We start from the raw sequence: 21,138 nt of genomic DNA on the forward strand, positions 1-21,138 counted from the left end.
TTGCAACTCTGTGATTTAAACCAAATCTGTGCGAGCTGATGTTCATCGTACTGTCCTGAATGATACACACACAAAAAAAACTGTGCACAGGATCTGTAATGGGTTAAACAGACAAAACACCAGACAGGCTTGAGCATTAATGGCAGTGGATGGGGAAAATGTTTCAGGATGATACCAAACAGAGGTAGGGGGATACATATTTTTTAGTCTTCAGAGAGTTTTGTTTACTTTAAAAGACATGACTTTAAGAAGTTTATCTAGTCCACAGACTAATTCTCCGTTTATAAAACCTTTCATTATGTACTTAATGCTAAGAACTTGATTGGTGGACAAAAACCTCCCCTGATGTTCGGCTCTCTGATGACTTCAGAATACATTGCATTGCTTCCAGGCTAATTAGCCTGTTAAAGTTAAAAGATTTGGAGCATCAAATTTGCTAATTAGCCATTACAAGCATGTCATGATGCCTCCGTTATTATGGATCCACTCTGTAGAGGAAGGAAAAAAAATGTTTTTGACAAAGCAAAGAAAACGGGCAAAATCCATGAGCTACAATTACCCAGGACTGCATGTTTACCCATTTACCAAAATGCCAAAGCACTTCTGCACCAAAACAAAAATGATGACGAGGGTAAATACAGTGTGTCTTGTGAGAGTTTGTCCATTCCATTCCGGAAATTGATAAATAAGCTTTTGGCAAATCCATAAGGGGAACTACTTTCTCTACACTTGTGTTATTTCTAGTCTTATGTCTCACATGAAACAGCTGTAACGGATGTACCTAAATTCACAAAGAAAATCTCATTTAACTCAGCAAGTTAACTGCCTGGATGAAACCATAAGATGTATATATTTTTTTTGTCAACTCAAAGTTCTTTCCGTCACTGTCTGACACTGACCCCTCTGCCTTCACTGTTCCAGCATGTGTTTGATACAGAGTCATCATCAGACTGGAACAAAGGCAAATCAAACAGCACCAAGCCATTTTGCTGATATGTAAATCTCCCTCATTTGGGTATCAAAGACTTGCCACACTCTGCACATTTTGTTTATCGATAAATACTATGATGGGGCTGCAGGAAAGAATGAGGATTACAGTGCATCCAAATGGGGAAGGTGAGATAAAAGCTATTACAACCAGTATAATTTTAAAAAAACATTTGTTCATTGAGTAAGTATATGTTTAGTTTCAGAAAGTGCTCACATTTCTCAACTTTTTTCCACAGATCACATTCTTTGAGGAGACGAAATTCCAGGGTCGCTGCTACAACTGCAGCAGCGACTGTGCCGACCTGCACACGTACTTCAACCGCTGCAACTCCATCCGGGTGGAGAGCGGTGTGTGGGTGATCTATGAGAGGCCCAACTACAAGGGTTTCCAGTACATCCTCAGCCCTGGGGAGTACACCGACAACCAGCAGTGGATGGCCTTCAGTGACAGCGTCAAATCCTGCCGTGCCATTAAGAATGTAAGAGTCCTCACTCAGGTTTCCTCAGGAGTATTTTAGGTTACTGTATAGTCATAGAAAATATGTTGCAAAATATATGCGCTGAACAGAAAGATAGTAATGCACAAGGGCACAAGACCAAGTTTTGTGAACACTGTGAAGCCAACAGACTAAACAAGCAGGCAGCAGCAGCTTTTGCCAATAAATAAACCAAGCAACTGTGAAAGGGGAAGCTCAAAAAGATGCCAAAACTAGATATAGTGAAACATCTACGAGTTAAAGAGCCAGATATGTTTCTTAGGTGTTGGTGGAGACCAAAACAGAGCTAAAAAAAAGAGGGTGAATATTGGACTTACATTCACTCACTAATTAAACCAGTAAAAAACCTAGATGCACTTTTTTGGAACTGATCAAAATGTGTCCTGCACACCAATGTAACGCCAGCTACTACTGAATATCTGATCAGATTTGTAGTCTTCTTTACTTCCTCTTTGATCAGTTCCTGCGAGGACAGTGTTTCTAATGTCAGATAATTGTATTCAAGCAAAGCTCTTCACAGCTGCTTGTGTTTGGTCATTCATGCATAGGGAAAGGTTTGTATTTCACAGAGTGAGGTATTGAAACAGCGAGTTCAGTCTCAGGAAAACACTGTTGTGTCTTTCAGGTGTATGGCAGTGCATGGAAGCTGAGGCTGTACGAGAGGCCAGACTTCGGAGGGCAGATGGTGGAGTGCTCAGACGACTGTCCCTCAGTGTACGACACCTACAAGCTGCGCGAGGCGTACTCCTGTGTGGTGACTGATGGAGTCTGGGTGTTCTACGACCTCCCCAACTACAGGGGGCACCAGTACCTCCTGGAGCGGGGCGAATACCGGCAGCACGGCGACTGGGGGGCGTCCTCGCCTGGTGTCGGCTCCTTCCGCAGGATCACAGAGTTCTAACTCTACCTCAGATTGAGCCTGAACCAGGAAGTGATTTGAGACCTTTTCAGATGCCTACACTGACACGACACAATCAATAAATGAGAAGCAAACGCTGACTGTGTTCTTATGGTTTTTCTGTAAATATATCACATGCTAGACAACTGGTTTGATTTACTGAGCCATAAATATGGAAGACTACAGTGTCTTTGGTAGATAAAGCCATTTTTTGTGATCGCAATCTACTTATCTCAGAACATGAAATAGCAATAACATAAAAACTGCAGTAAAAGACAAGGTTGAAGTAGTTGTGAGGAGATGAATTGAGATAACACATTTTTAACAAATTTTCTCTGGATAACTGCCTTACAAAATAAGGGGAGTAAGATTTTTATTCCAAACAAACACTATCGCACCTGAGTTCAATGATTTGTACAACTTCAACCAGAGAGAAAGGATGAATCAGAGTAATTTCAGGACCTCTACTGCTCCATGCATGATGGCATTAAAACAGAAATTAAAATGTGTCCTGTCACCTCTCAAAATATACAAAGCTGCACAATTCCCCAGAAGCCACCAGGAGCATTGTTCTTGGCAAAGAAAAAAATTGATATTGCTTGTGTTTTCATAAATATAAACACACTGCATATCTACTGTGATTCATTCAAATTAAAGGAAGTATGATGCTTGTCCACTGGAAATGAGTGGAACCACAATTGTTCCCTAAACCTAACCAAACCTTAGCCTTAGTGCTGTCAGCTCAGAGAAGATTTTTATTTTTGCAACAGTGATTTGTGAAGGATTTTTGGAGGCACGGACAAATGATGCCGTCTGGCTGAGAGGGGCATCAGACTGTAAAACAGACGTGTGTTATCCTGCAGCGCAATTACAAACAATGTATTTTGTTGTGTCATTGAGAGGACTTGTTGCTTTTTTAATAGCAGTAAGTGGAACTTGACTTAAGATGTTTTCTCAAACCGCTGTTTCCAGGTTCAGTGTTCATTGTCCAGGCTCATGATTCATTATCACCTGTAAAGTCTCTAGTGCCTTCCCGCTGTGTCACTGACTCAGCTCAAAGCATTTCATTTGTTTTTGTCAGCACGCTCTGCTGCATCCAGTGGCTTTGGGGCCGCTTTGCACTTTGCATTTGCATTGTTTAGGGAAACAGGATTGACTGCATCAGAACAATGTGGGACAAGCCTGGATAAATATTTGAATTGCTGATTGAATAATCCCTGCCACACAAAGCAAGCCATGTGCTGAGCTTTATTGTTCTTGTTGTGTACAAAGAGAATATTGGAGGTGGCTGCTTTAATGTTTTACATAACATACCAAATGTTTATTGATATTAACGCACGTTTCACATTGTTGCCCATATTTAGTGCCACATATATGACTTATTCATATTTTTGATATAGATAATAATAAATACATCCAAACCATATGCATATATATAACGAACATTACATAACATAACCTCCTGGGTCATCTCCTATGAGGACAGAAACTTCCAGGGTCGCTTCCACAAGTGCAACAATGACTTCAGTGAGCTGCACGCGCATTTCAACCGCTGCAGCTCCATCAGAGTGGAGGGAGGATTCTGGGTAATCTATGAGAGACCAAACTACATGGGCTACCAGTATGTGCTGAGCCGTAGACAGTATCCAGACTACACAATATTCAACATGCAGCAACACCATGAAGACCATGAGACAGGGTTGAAAGCTGTTGAAGAAATGGATCTTGAGTTTTGTGACTTTAATTTTATGCAAAAATGATTAGTGACTTAATAAAAAACAATGTTTGGTTGCAGCCCTGGTTGAGTCATATTGAAACATAATGGCTGACAGAAGAAACCAATGTGGACGCTTGTCAAGCTGCAGCTCCTCCACCTCTACCTCCACAGGAGTCTTGAAATATAATGTATTGTTCTACAAGACTTTTGTCTCTCCTTAACTCATTTTACCTCCTCTGATATATTATTAAAGAGAAGTATTTGTTGAGTGTATGCATGCTCCATTCAAAACATTGCGTTAGAAAACAACAATACAGTTTTTCCTCTATAGCCTTTCATCGTAGCAGATGGTCAATGTCCTTGGATCTTCTATGAGCATCCCACCTACAGAGGGAACCAGTTCCTGCTGGAGAGGAGCGAGTACAGACGGTACTCTGAGTGGGGGGGGGGGGGGCAGCCCACTGTAGGATCCGTCCGCCGGGTTAAGGAACACTAGCCATGTATTTTTTTTTTTTAAGTATAATACCTTACAGTATAACACCTTGCATACTGCACATCTTGAAATATAGTCATAACACAAAAATAATATACTGTTGCTTATATATATTTTTTGTTTTGTTTTGTTTTTTGGTCATTTATTTGAACCTGTTTCATATGTTGAGTGTGTGAGTACATATATTCCAATGATCTGATGAGCTGATATTTTTTGAGCTTCGTTAACATATAACTCAAAAAAAGTTATACTTTTATAGACTAAGTGACACAGACATGAAACTAACTTTAAAAGGGTTACAGGAATTATCCAGATGTACCATATATACTGTAAGATAATATTGTAACATAATACAAATGAACATTAACATGTGTATTGTATACAAAAACAGTATTATAGCAAGAAATAGTAAAATTTCCACTAATTTCTAAGATAATAATACAAGTGATATGGAAAGTAGTGTAAATGAAAAACTGAACTAACAGCAACATAACCACTTATAACACTATTCAATGCAATAATTTTGGCCCAGTCTTTTTCTAGAGTTTCTGCATCAACACATATAAAGGCCACATACTGAAACAATTGCAGGGTCAGCTAATGTGCCAAAGTTAATGGAGAGCTCATTTGAATGACAATTGTTCCACTGGCGATGCATTTCATCAGGCCTCATATAAAAGTGGGCCACCGCTCATACAGTGTCAATGAGTGGCTTTAATTTGATTGGGTGAAGAGGAACATAAGGTGATTATGGAGCGCACGGGGAAAGTGAGTACTGTAATCCTGAATATATCTGTGTATATCTGTACAGTATAATAACACGTCACACTAACTGGTGGGTTGTAAATGTTCATTAAGATTCAAAGTGATAATCAGTGAGATGTTGTTGTTGCTCTTTGACAAAGCTGGATGGTTTATTCATTTTTCTTATAATGATATGTAATCAAAACCTTAAAGCAGTAACTGGTTGTTTTGGCCACCTGGGGTCAGTGGAACTCACTGAAACCACCATGTTTCCTATCAGTAATAATTATTGTACTCACCAAGTTAATTTATGAGATCTGGGAATGCAACAGACGGTAGAATGGGGCAAGAAACATGAGCAGTAAGACAATCAAATAGTTCAAATGGTAAAAACAAATAAAAAAGTTAGTTAATGGTAGAAATAGTAGTTGTCATGGAAGCAGATATCTGTATCACCTTAGCCCAGACAGCTTCTTACCCAGACTCCTGCTTGCAGATCTTCTTCTATGAGGACAAAAACTTCCAGGGTCGTTACTACGAATGTAGCAGTGATTGTCCTGAGCTCAGCTCCCACTTCACCCGCTGTAACTCCATCCGGGTGGAGGGCGGGGCCTGGGTTATCTATGAGAGACCCCAGTACATGGGCTACCAGTATGTCCTCATGAGAGGAGAGTACCCCAACTACCAGACCTGGAACGGCTTCAATGACACCATCCGATCCTGTCGCCTTATCAGATATGTAAGTCCTGGAAAATAGCCTGGGTCGGGTTAACATGACCTCACTGATTATATTTAAAATTGAAACAACTGGCCTGGCTTCAAGTTCAAAGTTCACAAAACATACCTGACAGAACCCCTGAGCTCACCAGTTAACATGTGTGTTGTTTAATGTTCAAGCCTTCCAGCAGGCACAGGATCCGCATCTACGAACGTCCAGATTTCAGCGGCCAGATGATTGAGTTTAGCGAAGACCTGCCCAACCTGCTGGACCGCTGGCGCTACCGTGACGTCCAATCGGCCCACGTCCAGGACGGCACCTGGGTCTTTTACGAGCATCCAAATTACAGGGGGCGCCAGTACCTGCTGGAAAAGGGTGAATACAGACGACACGCAGAATGGGGGGCCCTTCATCCAACTGTGGGCTCCATTAGACGTATTGTGGACATGTAGACACACTTGAAACCACACCTTACTCCAAACCATCTTCTTCCACTCATCCTCCAGAAACTGAACTTACCTGCAAATAAAAGCAGAGACACTGCAGCAGAATGGGTGTGATTTTTTCATGATAAAACAACAACAAATATGTGCAAATATAAGACATCCCATAGTAGATATTTGAACATGTTGTGATGGTGGAGCCTTATGGGATTCATCCTCAGGGGACCATTAACAGACTCTTAGATGAATATACCTATTAGATGTTGATATTTGTTGAAACTCAGCCCACCATGAATATCCACCGCATATTTCCTGGAAATTCGGCCATTTGTGATGATTCAGGAGGATTCACCAACATGGACCTATGCTTTGTCTGCAGCCATTTCTCTCAGATGGCAGCCTGTGCCAAAACATTTGAGCAGATTTATTGAGAAAAATAATTGTGAGAAGTTTTCTTTCTTCAGTGCAAATGATATTTCCATGAGTGTAGGAGTCATCCAGCCGTCAGGATGTGAAGGATGTTGGTATAAGCATCATCTAGTGGTGTAAGAGCTTCATTACACAGGACAGGACACAGGACAGGACAGAACAACCAGGAGGCTGATAAATAGACTAAATTCATAATTATTTCTTTTGCCTGTTTTATGCATTTGGTTTTTCTTTTCTTCCTCTCCCTTACCACTTGTTCACACCATGTGTTATAAACTTTATGAAATGCAATAAATAATTGTCACCCCCCCAACAAAAAAAAAAAGAAGATAACACATCATATTTAGTATTTCAATTTTAGAATGTCAGCAAGTAAAACCATAAAAGAGATGCAGAGGAAAAAAAGGCAATAGGACAACAGTAGAGAGCAGAAGAAAAAACATCATCATAAACACAACCTGTGGACACGTTTGATAAGAAAGTGTAATGTTTAATTTCCTGTTGCAGGACATGTTAGATGATATCATCCATGCTGATCTTCCAGAACGGAAGAATAAAAATCAGTGATATGATATGTACATAGTAGTAGACGCGTGATGGCCGGGCAAACAGGAAACGTTGCAAATCAGTAACTGAGGCGCTGAGCTCAGCTGATGTTTGAACTGCAACTTTTATCACACACACAGATCCGTTCTGGCATCTCCTGACGCTGATCAAGCAGATTCCAAGTAGGGCACGAACAATCAGTGCAACATGTGAAAAAAAAAAAAACATCCACCTGAACAGGTCATTCAGTCTGAAGTCATAATACTGCACCAGGAAGAGGGTTTCCTGTGCTTGCTGCAGATGCGTTGAGTGCCAAGTCAAAGAAGAACATAAGTGAGACTGAAATACTGATTGAACATACTGTATATTTAGTTGGTCTAAATATAGTCAGTCTCCTGAACTTTCTCAAGACTGTGTAAGATACAACACCTACATTACAGGTTGAGGATGTTTTAAATAAATAACAGCCTTTAGTGAGAAACATTACACTGTATCTGTGCTGATGCTGAATATTAAGACTTTTAGTTTTCTTGTCCAATTTAGACCAAAGTTCCGAAACTGCTGCGTTTTTATACTGTAGATTTCCATCCACAGTCTACAACTATGAGTTTACAAAGAGAAACCCCAGTGCCAGCCACTGCATTCCAGATTTACACATAATCAGGTGATATCTCTTTGCAGCGACTGGTAATGAAGTGGAAAGAGACCAAAGTGGAATTAAAAGTGGAGGAGCTGCTGTGCCACCCACTGAGATGAATGGACTTTCAGGCAGTCATGTGTGATGCCGGATTAAATCTGTCAAACGTGTGACGGTTACAAAACGGCAACGTGTGTGTCTTGGGAGAGGTATTACAGTACAACTACACTTCAACAAATGTGTCCTGAGAGATACCACACATGAGAATCCTCCTTCAGATCCTCTGCACTATTAAATCCCAGGAGAGACTCTGTAATGACAGTGTCTGCCTCTCAAAAAAATATATTTCAAATCGAATTCAATTAAACTTCATTCCCAAAAATGTTACATTGGAGCTTGAGACTACATTTGTCATTCTACATTCCTCTGAGAATCTTGTTGTTTTCAGTCAAAGGTAGACATGTATTTCTTGAATTTTGTTTGGATTTGATTTATTTACGTGGCATAATGGGAATTGCCTTGAGGTACAGAGCACCCATTGGTTTATCAAAGGTGTAAATGGCCTCTCATCTGTAATTATTGCAAATACTAACCACTTAGCTGAACCTTTCCAGTGATTTACTGCTGATTATTCTGTTTGTGTAATAGCTCTTGTTCAATGGAATGGCAGCGCTGTCCCTTTAAGAAAGCGCTGACTCCATGAATGAAACGCAGCCATTCATAAAAAACACAAGGAACGGACGTCAGAGCAGTCTGGAAGACGATTGGCTCGCCCTTTGACTGACGTTGAGTTCTAGCCAATGGGAGGGCGGCACAGGGCTCGCACTGGATCCAGCGACCAGAGCTCTTCATTGAGAAAAATTCACTGGCGAGTTTTTGATGGAGGAGCTACAGGGGACGTAGGGGAGGAAACCTGCGTCGAGTTCATTTCACACTGCCAAGAAACTTCACTGTTCAAGTGAGTCCTGCATGAATATTATTATTATTCTGTGTGTGTGTGTGTGTGCCTGCTTTGCTTCGTTTGGTCACCCAAATGCTAACTGCAGCGTCGCGGGTTGTTAGTGGCTCTAAGGGGAGCAGATATGGGTTAAGAGGCGAACGCCATTTTCTGAAAATCAAAGGCAACATTGCGTCCACCCCCCAAGCCGCATCTATCAGCTTTGCACCGCTGTTTTTCCGTCTGCAGCAGCTGTCTTTACGGCCCATTAGCATTGCGGATCCTTCTCCGTGTTCTGTGGCAAATTTCTCAATGGTGAGCTGTTGCCCCCACCCCACCTGCCCACCTCCCCCCACTTCACTTTCCTGCAAGGATCAAGTTTCACTTCATTGAGAAAAACAAGGAGGGTCCTAGGATACGTGCCTTTTGCTCAGTGTGCGTCACACCGGACTCCATTCACAAATCTCTCACTTTAATGTTTTGTTTATGTTTGGTTGAAAACATCCGGAATAGCAGTGATGTTATATGTTTTTCGTGTTTGTGTTGTTAGTAAATGGACTAAACTTTAATTCCAACTTCCCCCTTATTATTAAAACACGATTTCCTCAAACAAAAGCAGTTGCAGCCAAATGTTTTGTTTATCTACGGAAGCCCGCTGTATTCACCCGAGGGGCGAAAAAAAGAGTCATTTACTGGTAATTACAACTTCCACATGCTGTAATTATGAGAAAACTATCTCATAATTACCAGGTAGAGGTATGAGACTTCTAACTTATGAGAGAGTTGGCTCTGTGTACTGAATTGGACTTTTACAAAATGTGTTTTTAGTGGGTTTTTAGTGGGTTTTAAAATCAGTAATAACCACAGTAGTGAACTTAAAATATTGCTGGACCAAAACTTAAAAGGGATTGTTGTATGATATGTAAATAACAAAAATAATCAAAACAGAGGCTGTTCAGAAAGTAGAAAAACACATTGATCCAACTTCACTATGCTGTGAAATATGCTTTTAAGTTAGATCTGCTATACTGCACACATCATTTGAAATAAATAGGTTGTAACATAGTCAAACATTTGCCTGCTCCTTTTTAAGAAGGAGACAAAAACAAAAAACTGAAAACTCTGAAAGTGGATGACAGCTGTTGTGTATCATGTGAGACTCAGTAACTTTTTAGTACTTACTATTGAGGTTACAGTTGGTAAACTGTTGTGTAGATCAAGCGTCTTGTGAGCAGTTAAAATCCACGAGAGGATGAGTTAGCGTCAGCAGTCTGAAGAAAGAAAATAAGTTGAGAGAGGCTCGGGTCAGGACGGAGCTAATACAACTGCGAATGCCAGTTTACTAAGGTCCTGACAGAAGAGAGTGAACGGATTGTTGCAAAGTTAATTTGAAAGTACAAGATAGAGGTGTAAAATGAAAGCTCCAGTACATCCAGATTAAAGAGAGTGCTGACATGTTCAGGAGATGTGGCAGACAAAATAAAGTTTCCTGACTTTACCAGTAATTTTTTTTTTTTTTTTTTCCAAGTTGCATGATTCAGAGGAATAGTTTGGACATTTTGGGGAAACACACTTATTTGCTTTCTTGCCCCTATCTAAGATGGATATCACTCCCATATCTTTCATGTGTGTCTGCCTACCAGTGTCTCTAATGAACCCATGAAGGTCACCACAGTGCAGACTCTCTCAGATCTCCTCAAAACAAGCATTGCCATTTCAAGCGTCTTTGAAGACTGGTTCCTCCTGCAGCTCGAATCCACGTCAGACAGACGTTGCATAATGCCGTCATTGACGACAACGCTTTTACAGCGACTCTAAACCCTGTAGGGGTTATGGAGGCTAGAAGAAACAAACAAACAAACCCACTAAGAGACGTATGTAGGAGAGGGTAGTCACGTGGGTGGAGTGGTGGTATTGGTGGAAAATACCCGGGCAAATTTAGGAGAGAGATTATTCTACCACAAACCTGCAGAACAGCTTTAAAATATATCCCTATACATCCCTCTTTATTCCAGAGTGAAGACTCCTGCAACATGGACGGCTTTTATGACCAACAGGTCCCCTTTGTGGTCCCTGAGAGTGTGAGTCTGAAACATTAAATCAAATCTCATACATGTATCCTGTTTTGCACAAAAAAGCGCCTCAGGATTAATCACATTTACGTTTACTAAACTGTTTTGTCGTTAAACTTGTAGAAATGTCACACGGAAAAAGCAGAGAAATGCCTCAGCGACAGGAAAAGGAAGTTTGTGGACACGGAGCTGGCTCAGGACACAGAGGGTATGCTCCTTAAATCACCTGTGTTTACTATATTTAAATAAAGTTGTGAATGTAGTGACAAATCTTATATCTTATACAGCATCCATCCAAGATAGTAACACTGATATTTAACATGTTCAATAATGTAACACCCATTCAAATATAATTTCATGACTGTCTCACAGAGCTTTTTCAAGATCTGAGCCAGCTCCAGGAAATCTGGATCGCAGAAGGTGAGACCACCGTGAAGGGATTAATGACGTCAGGAAATGTCACCGTTAAACAAGCCAGCATGAATGCAGTGGCTATAAATGCACTTCCTTGATCGAGAGCAGTGTGCATGCCCCTTTCGACAGGGGAGGTCAAAGGGTATTCTGGGAAATGTAGGAAGTGACAACCTGAGGGAGAGAAATTTGAGGCACTAAATCTGACATACCTAACTCCGGGAGTGTACTGAGAAGAGGCTTTTAACTTTCTGTCTTTCTCCCCTGACAGCTCAGGTTCCTGATGACGAGCAGTTTGTCCCTGATTTCCAGTCCAATAATCGTGAGTAGCCGCTTCTCCTCTAATATTCATAGAGAGTGCTCAGAGTTGTACAACAGGGAGTGCACATTTTGTAGAATAACACATTCTTCATTTATGCATCCTTTTCCTAATGACTCTGTCCCTGAACACTGCAGCAAACACTGCGCAGACTCAGGAAAAGACGATGAATTGATCCTACTCACAAATAAACACTCAGTCCAGAAAAATGTGTATTAATGCACAGTTGAAAATAGTTCAAAACATATATTTTTCCTCTTCTTTAATCTGTTTTTGGAAATAACTGAACATGTTCTAAATAATGGAAATTTTAAAATGATATTTTATTGTATTCTGTTTTAATGAATGACATCTTCAGTCATGTTGAGAGGGTCATGCTGTTAATGAGTGTGGTGGTGTAAAAAGTACAATGAGGCTACAGCCAGTCTTCAGCAGATAAGCCCGGCTCAACAGTGTGGAGTGTGAATGAGTACGATCCATGTACTCCTCAAGGCCACAGGTGTACATAGAATTGTGTTTACAGTGTTCACGTTGACTGCCAATACTGTATATGGCCCTGAGACACGCCCACAGTGGATCTGTTCCAATGAAATGATAGTAGTCATGTAGCACAGGAAATTGGGGGGGGGCTATAAAATGACTTCCAGCAACTCTAGCTGTATCTTTAAAAAGAGTGATGTCACAGATAAGGCAGGAGCTGAGGAAATAGTGTTTGCTCCTGCTGCTGCTGCTGCTGCTGCTGCTGCTGCCAAACACGTACGAAATGCCTTTATTGCTGCTTGAAAGCTGCCTCAACAGAATGACTCTCTGCTCACACAATAAATCTGACAGCGACTGTGATGCGGATGGAAACATTACCGGTGGCGCTGTCGTCACTGCAGATTCCAGGAAGGCTGAGATCAGATAGGGGGCTTTCTTTCTTCTACCCAAAAAAAAACAGAGAAACCAGAGGCTGAAATCAGTGTTTAACCCTTGTTTTACCATCACATACATACTGCTCTGTAGTTATGTGTCTTTTTCCAGACTTTAATTTTACTCACTGAGGTAATACATCCTGATCATTTGTTAGGTAATCTGTGTGAACCAGGCTGCTCAGTTCTCCACTGTACTATTTTTTTTGCTTAGTTAAAAATAGTTAACACAGTTGGGGAGCACCATAAGCAAAATTCTACTCACCTATGCTGTATTGTAGTGATGGACCTCAGCGTCGGGTCATCTGCAGAACAAAGTGATACTTATTTGTGTGTGTGTGTATGTGTGTTTGCAGTGATGTTTCATGGACCGCCTGTCAGCAAAGTGAAGCGAGAGCCTACGCCGTCCAAAGACCTGTCTCCCTGCAGAACGCCTCAAGCAGACATGTGCCTTTATAGTTACAGGTACCAAACACATTTTAGGCGGAATGCATGATATGATCACACTGAGTCAGAATACTCTGAATGTCCAACTCCTTCCTGTTGCCTCCTCTCTCTTCAGTGCCTGTGACAACAAGCCAGCCCTCACTCCAGCCTCCACACCCGCAGTACAGTGTGGTTCCTCCCATCCGACTGGACCTCCGCCCTTACAGGGGCAGCTACAGCCATCAAGCCCCCAGCTGTCCAACAGCTGCCCCCCGAGCCACGTTCCTGCCCTGAGCCCTTCCCACCAACACAACCTCCCACCCACCAGCCAAAACCAGCAGTTTGCTCTGCCACGTCCCCCCGTCAGCTGTCCCGGTGCAGCTTTCAGCAGGGATCAAAGGTGAGCTCTGGTTATTACTTTTATATGATGTAAGCTAGAAGCAAATTTCATCTGAAACCCTAAAATGTTGCTCCACGATTCAGGTTTCAGCGGCAGATGTCAGAGCCCTGCTTGTCCTTCCTCCCGCCAGAGAAAACGCTAAACACATTATACCCCCCCTCGAGCCGTGATCGGCGCCCTCTGTACCAGCGCCACCTCTCAGAGCCCCTGGTTCCCCGCGGCCCCCAAGGTTTCAAACAGGAGCTGGTGGACCCGCGGTACCCAGACCCAGGGCTGTCAGGTCCAAGTCTGGGCCAGCCCCAGACTACCTTCAACCGTGTCACGATAAAACAAGAGCCAAGAGACTTCGGCTTTGACTCAGGTCTGTGTGTTATCTGCTGAGTAATGTTTAGTATGGCCGAAGACACGCTGCACACCAGCTGTAGGCTCAAATTATACGAAAGGGTGCACTCACATGTAAAACACACAGGCTTGTCATTACAGAGATCAGCATTCAGAGGTTTGCAATTTGCTCATGAACACTTGCGATTTGACTTGTGTCCTCCAGAGGTTCAAACCTGCCAGTCGTCATCATTTGGGAAATCTCCGGTCTTGTACCAGAACAACAATATCGGTGAGTTTGTGTGAGTTTCACTTTTGCAAATTGTGTTGTTGGAGCCTCCAGTTCCTCAGTACAACCGATGTTAACTTTTCTAATCATATATAATCATATCTCTCCACAGGATTTGGTCACGACAGGGAGCCACATTTGTACTACGACGACACTTGTGTTGTACCAGAAAGGCTGGAAGGTGAGACTGAAACAAGACTAGAATTTGAACTTTAAAAGATTAGTATTTTTAATTGCTGATGTTGAGATAAATATGACTCTTTGTTGTGACCAGAAATCGGGAGCTATGTTCTCATTGTGTCTCCTCTGACTCCGTAAGCAGGGAAAGTGAAGCAGGAGGGTTTGCCGTACCAGCGCCGCGGCTCCCTGCAGCTCTGGCAGTTTCTGCTCACGCTGCTTGACAACCCAGCTAACGGACATCTGATTGTGTGGACGGGACGCAACATGGAGTTTAAACTGATTGATCCCGAAGAGGTCAGTCACTGGCAAAACCTAGTGTGAGATTTTCTAAAAGGCAAAGTGCAAATTACTGACATGCTGATGCACAATATCTAGTAAAAAGACAAACCTTTTTTAAAAAGAAAATCGAATCCAGTTGGGTGTTTAATGGAAGGTTTCCTCTCTCATGTTTTGTCCAGGTGGCTCGACTCTGGGGGATTCAGAAGAATCGACCGGCCATGAACTACGACAAGCTGAGCCGCTCACTGAGATACTACTACGAGAAGGGCATCATGCAGAAGGTAAAGGCAGGTCATGTTTCTATTCTGTCCTCCATTACTCTTACATGTGGTTCCACATTTATCATGAAATCTTAGCTGAATTTTATCTTTTTAATATTTGGAACTGTATAGTCTGCTATAGATGGATGTGCCAGCTTTTTTTTTTTTCCACTTTGGGAGGAAGAGGAATAATGATATGGAGGGCTGTCAAAAACCAGTCCGTGGACAGTGAAAGTTAACCCTCAGAAAGTTAGTGTGCACTGGTCCTGAGGATCCTCCATCAACCCTAATAGAACTACACGTTAGGTTTTACTTGGGTCACGCCTATCAACATCTGCTGCATTTTACAGTACATATCCTGCATACAGTAGTGTTACACAAACACACAGAACCGAACAAAGCACTAAAATGACACAAGATGTCCTCTTTCCATTATATTATTAAATTTACCCGTGTACCTGTTTGCATTTTCAAGCAGCTGCATGTGTTGCCAAATGCTGCAAAACTCTAGTAATAATAGTAATAAGTGGAGTAACAGTGCATTCATGTTTAAAGACTCCTTCAGTGATTAAACAGTATTAATTCACAATGCCTAAACAAAGTCACTAAACAATAACTGTCCAATGAATGCCACTTAATTTCTCCCTTCTCTGATTGGTTCCTCCTGCAGGTGGCCGGGGAAAGGTACGTCTACAAGTTTGTATGCAACTCCGAGGCGCTTTTCTCCATGGCTTTCCCAGACAACCAGAGGCCGAGCCTGAAAGCTGACCCAGACGCCGTCCCACCTCCCAGCGAGGAGGACGGCCTCCCCCTGCCCAGCTATGATGAGGAGGGTCCCTACCTGGGTGATGGAGGTGAGCAGGGCACCAATGGACTGGCTTTCCCGGACAGCTACCCATACTAAACTCAATAAAGCTGGAGGGAAGATGAGATATTATAAACAGGAGGACCCTGAAATTACTGAGCAGTGTTTGTGATTTTTCAAAATGTACACCTACATTATGAAAGTCACAGAAAAGATGAACTTAACAGATCATTTTTATTGAAAGTGTCTGTTTTGCCAAAAGTTTTGTTTGCAAAATGAGAGATCAGAGAATCTCTGGGACTGTTTATTTAAAAATACTCCCATTGCAAAAATGAAAATCTGTGTACAGATCTACTGTAGTTCAGATTTGGCTTTATTTGTTTTTTTTTTATGACATAACAGTTGTAATATTATGAGAAAAAAAACTAATTTGTGAATTTACAAGAAAACGTGTTATTCAGAAAAGTCATTGTTATACAGTATATTTTGAGATAAAGTTGTAATCTCACAGGGAAACTGTCATGATATTATACGAAAAGTCAAAATATTTCAAGATAAAGTGGAATTTTAGGAGAAAACTAATATAACATGAATAAAGTTCAAATTTGGCACAGAAGCTAACAGACTGCTGTTACGACTTTGTTGTAGAAATGAACGTTTTGTTTCAATATAACATTTTCTCTTGTAGAAACAACTTTATTCTTGGAAAATTACAACTTTTGTCTCATACTCAAATATATGAAAACCTTTTCTCCAAATTATGGCTTTTATGCTCTTATTAATTATGACTGGTCTCTCAAAATATTCCAGTTTATTCCTTAAAATCTTTTTTTTGTTTGGTCCTTAAATTAGGGTAATTTTGTAGCATGGCCGTCGCTGTAGTCCTTGCATATGTGAACTCTGGGATCTTTATTTCAACCAAAAAGTATCTAGAAGCCATGGCACTCCTTCACTAATTGACCAATCAAAGTTTTATGGGTGAACCTTATACTTCTTGAAAGGGACACAAGTTTTGGTCCTCCTATAAACATGTATATTGATGGAAATGTCTTTTGTGAATGTTTTCTTGTTTTCAAAGCTAATATTTTTGGCATTATATGGACTTGTAAGTTTTTCCTATAACTGTTTTATGACAAAGGTACTGCTACTATTTTTGATTCTGTAATACTGCCACTCTGATGCTAATATTAAGCATGGACTTTCTTACAAACGGCCCACCAGTTATTGTGCCGAGATAGTTTTCTGCATTTTTGTATAGTTGATTTGCTTCAATGTGTAGAAAAGGTGTATAATTATATATGAATATATTTTTGCTAAAGGCTCTGTTTGCTTGACATTGTACTATGAGCTGCAGAGTTTAGCTTGCTAATGTGTTGCATCAATTTCAGCCTCTCCAAGCTGGAATGCCTTGTACCCTTTGAGTCCTGCAGATAGAAACTGGACGTAATGATGTATCTTGCTGTATGATCACATGGTGGTATGAATGGGGGAGGTTGTGTATGATGAAAGCTGGAGAAAGATACTGACACTGGTGTGAGTCTACCCTCAGATACTGTATGTGTGCCTTATGTTGATCTTTACTGATACAATAAACTATTTTACTCTTTTCTTTCGCGTCATTGTAAATCATTAAAAACATATTTTCATTACTACAGGGGTGTAGAAAAACTTTATGAATTACTAGTCCTGAGTGAGCATTTGAGACAATAAAGCATACTTAATTCTTCAAAATTCAAATGAATGATATGCTGCATGAACATTTTGAAGTCCAGCTCAAATAGCAGCCTCCGGCTGTAAGACTGCCTGCTAGTGCAGAGGCAGTCTGTAGGTTCAATTCTTATAAAATGCAGCAAATTTATGAGGTCCAGATGAAAGACATAACTATAGAAAAGGGGTTCTGTTGTCTGGTTAAATAGCTTAGGGTGTTAGAGGAGTGCTTTGGTGTTGTGAGGATGTAGGTTCAATTCTTATTAAGTTACAGTAGCTGAGTTTGGAAGTCCAACACCCCATGCAAACAGTCAAAGGCAGTAAGAAAAAGAGAGGAATTGTCTGATCAAATGACAGCATTCTTGTGAAAGGTTTTCAGTGTTCCGTCCGGGTGTTGTTGTGAAAAGTAGTAAGATCATATGAAATTCCAATCCACAACCTCTGAGTCTGTAGAGTAGCCCTCTAACCCCTTTAGCCACTCGGTCAAAGGTGAAAAGAACCATTTTTCTCAACTCTTCTAAGTCCTGTTAGATCTTACAACTTAGATAATTCCAGGGTGTTTTAACCACCAGAGTTTCAGTCTTTCCTCTCAGTGTTGGCCCTTAAAAGTTCATATGATTGGCTGAAATTTCAACATACAACCTGTACAACTGCTGTTTCGGGCAGCAGCCAAACACCCCTCTGTTCTCTACCCCGCTTAGTACGATCCGGGTTCCCCCTTGTATAAATCACGTTGGATTCACCCACCTCCTGTTTGACAGTCTGACCCTTCACCTTGGCTTGGAGGGAGCACTGATGGGAGCATGGATGGGAGCACATGCTACAAACATTTGGGTAACTTCAATTTAAGGAAATATCACTAAACAACTATCAAAATAAGTAACATTTAATGTCTTTGCATAGCTCTTCCATTAACTTTGAAGTCATGTCAAAGGAAATCACAACTTAGTACTCTCAAATGCAAAATAACCAAATTATTCACACTTAGCTAACTTAGCAAGCCCAGTTCACCCCACATGCTCAAGCTTCTCTGTTGACTTTCAAACATCTTAACTCATGATATCCTTCATAGGAAATGTAGGAAAAAGCAAAGAAAACTCAAAACAAAGGTCCAGAGGGGAAGACGGTCTACAGTGCTTTGGTGAGGAATTTTACACCACATTTGTGTTTGTGTTCACTTCAGGTCTTCTCTGGCCCCTTTTCTCTCTTCATTCATAAATAACATTGACAAAACATATTATATTTTCTCACACTTAAGAGATAAGGCTTTGCAGAAAACACTGTATTTTTGCTTGTGCATCAGTCCACTTTACATGTGTGGGAACAGCGCATTAACGCCTCTTATTTCCTCTGTCAGCTCTTCAGTCTTTCTCACTCTTAACAGCTCATGGAGCAACATATACAACAAAAACACCTTGTGCCGATCAAACCAGGGACATTATGCTTGCAGGGTTTCTACCTTACACCACTGCACTATGGAACATCTTCCCCAAAGACACACTCTAACACTTTCACAATCCATTGCATATGTACTCGCATGGGAAACAGCTCAAATGTCAGGCAGAATACCCACCCTCCCTCATCTCAGCCTACAGAGTCTGTCTGTCACTACATGTGCTTGTGTCTTCTTTTAATGCAGATGTCCCGCTTTAGGAGACCAGGACCAGCGCAGTCCAGCAGACCACTCCAACTCCAGCTCTTCACTCTTTACACTCCCATGTGCCACATTCACCAATCTTCTAATAAAGACCAGCGGCTGTCCATAAGACCGGAAGGTGGAGCCCACCCGTGACAAAAGGTAATGGCCCTGGCCAGCTCATTTGGGAATTAACTGCTCATCATGTACTGTAGCTGTGTAGTCACCACTCCACATTATTTACAATACTCACATCCATCCCTTAAGTGTCTTCTCATTTAAAACACTCTCATTATATCACTATCACAAAACAAACACGCTCTATTAAATACGCACATATCTTTCTCAACTGTCTCTGGACAGTGTGTCGCCCGCTCCGGAGGTGACAGCTCAGAGACCACAGGTCCCACACCATGGTATCCATTACTTTCATCTTTTATTCATTTATTTATAACATTACAAATATTCACTTATTCCTTTCTGGCCTGCAACCCTGTTACTCCCTCCAATTAAAACACCAACACAAGGCGTTCTTGTAGATACGGGCATTTATTGCATCCATACTGTTAACATGCCGTGAGAACTCATTGGCCACGTCAACTAAAGGGGGTAAGAAAATGAACCTCCAGCCTTTTGAGTCTTCATTCAGCTTCATACACTTAATACAGTGTGCAACCTTTTTCCATCCTCTCTGAAGAACCCAACCCTTTTTACCCGTGCTCTTACTCAGTGCGCAACTAACCAAAAATCCAACCCACAACAATGCAAAGAACATTTGTTCCGCTATCAAATATTACACAGCTCCTTTTCATGTATGTTTTATGTGTACTCTAACTAATAATCATCTTAATAAACCAAATCAATATTTTTATCCAAACATAAAATTATTCTCATTTTTAACTTCAATTATTAAATCAATTTCAATTGTATGACTATTTCTAATGGCAGCTACAACCCTCTTTAAATTTAGTCTGTCAGTCTGTAGTTCAGTCTGTCAATTACAAAATCAAACAATTAGTCATGTCCACACACTCATTTTTACCATTCACAACTGCAATTCAAATTCACATCTTGCACTTTTATCTTATCACCACCAGATCACGCCAAATCACCACCAATCACCTGTATGGAGCCACGACTCAACCACTTCAATATTTAACAATAAAACACACTCTAAGGCTCATTTTTACATTGATCACTGCAGCTCAAACATTTACAACACCTCAAAACACTTTTGCTTTATTTCTTCTCACAGGTGGAGTCAGCCGTTTCTCAACATCGCACTCAACTGTGTCAGGACCGTGACTGTCTGCAGAACAGTAAGAGGATTTCCTTTATCTTCACATCTTTTACTCTAAGTGCCACAGAGAGATTTCATTTAGCAAAATTATTTTACAAAATACATGCATTTTCATCTCAATTAAGTCTACCCTCCAAGCCCTACAAAACATACAAGAATATCATTTGGGCATCATCAGTCATACCAGTGTCATATGTAACCCTTCTATCCATCTTCATTTTTCACACAAGGATCATGGCTCAATCAGCAGGCCTCAGCTCTGACCACCTCCTGTCATGTCACCTTTGCTCAACTGTCTGGACCCTCTGGACCACCTGGACAACACATCACGTAGGTCACATTTTTACAAACCTCATATCAATTCATCTGCAATCAATCCTACATTCACAATGCACTTGATAATTTTAGATTCACTCTTTTTGCTGCTACAACGGTATGTCACCATTTTACTCTGCTCTACAACCTTTAAATCCATATTACATTTAAAATTACATTCAAGTACAAAAACTCATCACACAATAGTCTTCATTTTTATTCAACTCAGCATATCTTACTTCTCAATTCATTTTCATTTCATATATACTGCTAATTTACTATTTACTATTACTATTACTTATTCAGAAGATCCCAATGAATATTACGAACAAGAACTTGTGTACCCGGCCCGGAGGGATACCGGGGCTCCGCCCTGGAGCCAGGCCTGGGGTTGGGGCCCGTGGGCGAGCGCCTGGTGGCCGGGCCTTAGCCCATGGGGCCCAGCCGGGCCCAGCCCG

The 21,138-nt window shown here is 41.1% G+C and overlaps 3 protein-coding genes across 7 annotated transcripts; all 3 read left to right on the forward strand.

Moving 5' to 3' along the window:
- Positions 1-1,107: 1,107 nt before the first annotated feature.
- Positions 1,108-2,388, forward strand: LOC111236746 (gamma-crystallin M2-like). Of its 2 annotated transcripts, none has more exons than XM_022765598.1 (3): positions 1,108-1,116; positions 1,227-1,487; positions 2,134-2,388. In XM_022765598.1, the coding sequence occupies exons 1-3, from the start codon at positions 1,108-1,110 to the stop codon at positions 2,386-2,388; spliced, it is 525 nt and encodes a 174-aa protein (XP_022621319.1). The 2 variants fall into 2 exon arrangements, with proteins under 2 accessions (XP_022621319.1, XP_022621318.1); XM_022765597.1 differs by having other exon boundaries at positions 1,227-1,469; positions 2,113-2,388.
- A 3,384-nt stretch (positions 2,389-5,772) lies between these two features.
- Positions 5,773-6,509, forward strand: LOC111236741 (gamma-crystallin M2-like). The gene is made up of 2 exons (XM_022765591.1): positions 5,773-6,078; positions 6,237-6,509. The coding sequence occupies exons 1-2, from the start codon at positions 5,773-5,775 to the stop codon at positions 6,507-6,509; spliced, it is 579 nt and encodes a 192-aa protein (XP_022621312.1).
- Positions 6,510-8,985: 2,476 nt separating this feature from the next.
- On the forward strand, positions 8,986-17,329 carry LOC111236753 (ETS translocation variant 5-like). 4 transcript variants are annotated; one of them, XM_022765607.1, is made up of 13 exons: positions 8,986-9,070; positions 11,065-11,130; positions 11,245-11,329; positions 11,494-11,541; positions 11,804-11,854; positions 13,119-13,227; positions 13,325-13,588; positions 13,672-13,949; positions 14,136-14,201; positions 14,311-14,379; positions 14,518-14,672; positions 14,837-14,944; positions 15,588-17,329. In XM_022765607.1, the coding sequence occupies exons 2-13, from the start codon at positions 11,083-11,085 to the stop codon at positions 15,819-15,821; spliced, it is 1,515 nt and encodes a 504-aa protein (XP_022621328.1). In that variant the 5' UTR covers positions 8,986-9,070; positions 11,065-11,082; the 3' UTR covers positions 15,822-17,329. The 4 variants fall into 4 exon arrangements, with proteins under 4 accessions (XP_022621328.1, XP_022621330.1, XP_022621329.1 ...); XM_022765609.1 differs by having other exon boundaries at positions 14,837-14,938; XM_022765608.1 differs by having other exon boundaries at positions 14,521-14,672.
- Positions 17,330-21,138: the final 3,809 nt, after the last annotated feature.

Source organism: Seriola dumerili, unplaced genomic scaffold (assembly GCF_002260705.1).
Source record: "Seriola dumerili isolate Sdu_G_001 unplaced genomic scaffold, Sdu_1.0 BDQW01000716.1, whole genome shotgun sequence".
Taxonomy (NCBI): Eukaryota; Metazoa; Chordata; class Actinopteri; order Carangiformes; family Carangidae; genus Seriola; species Seriola dumerili.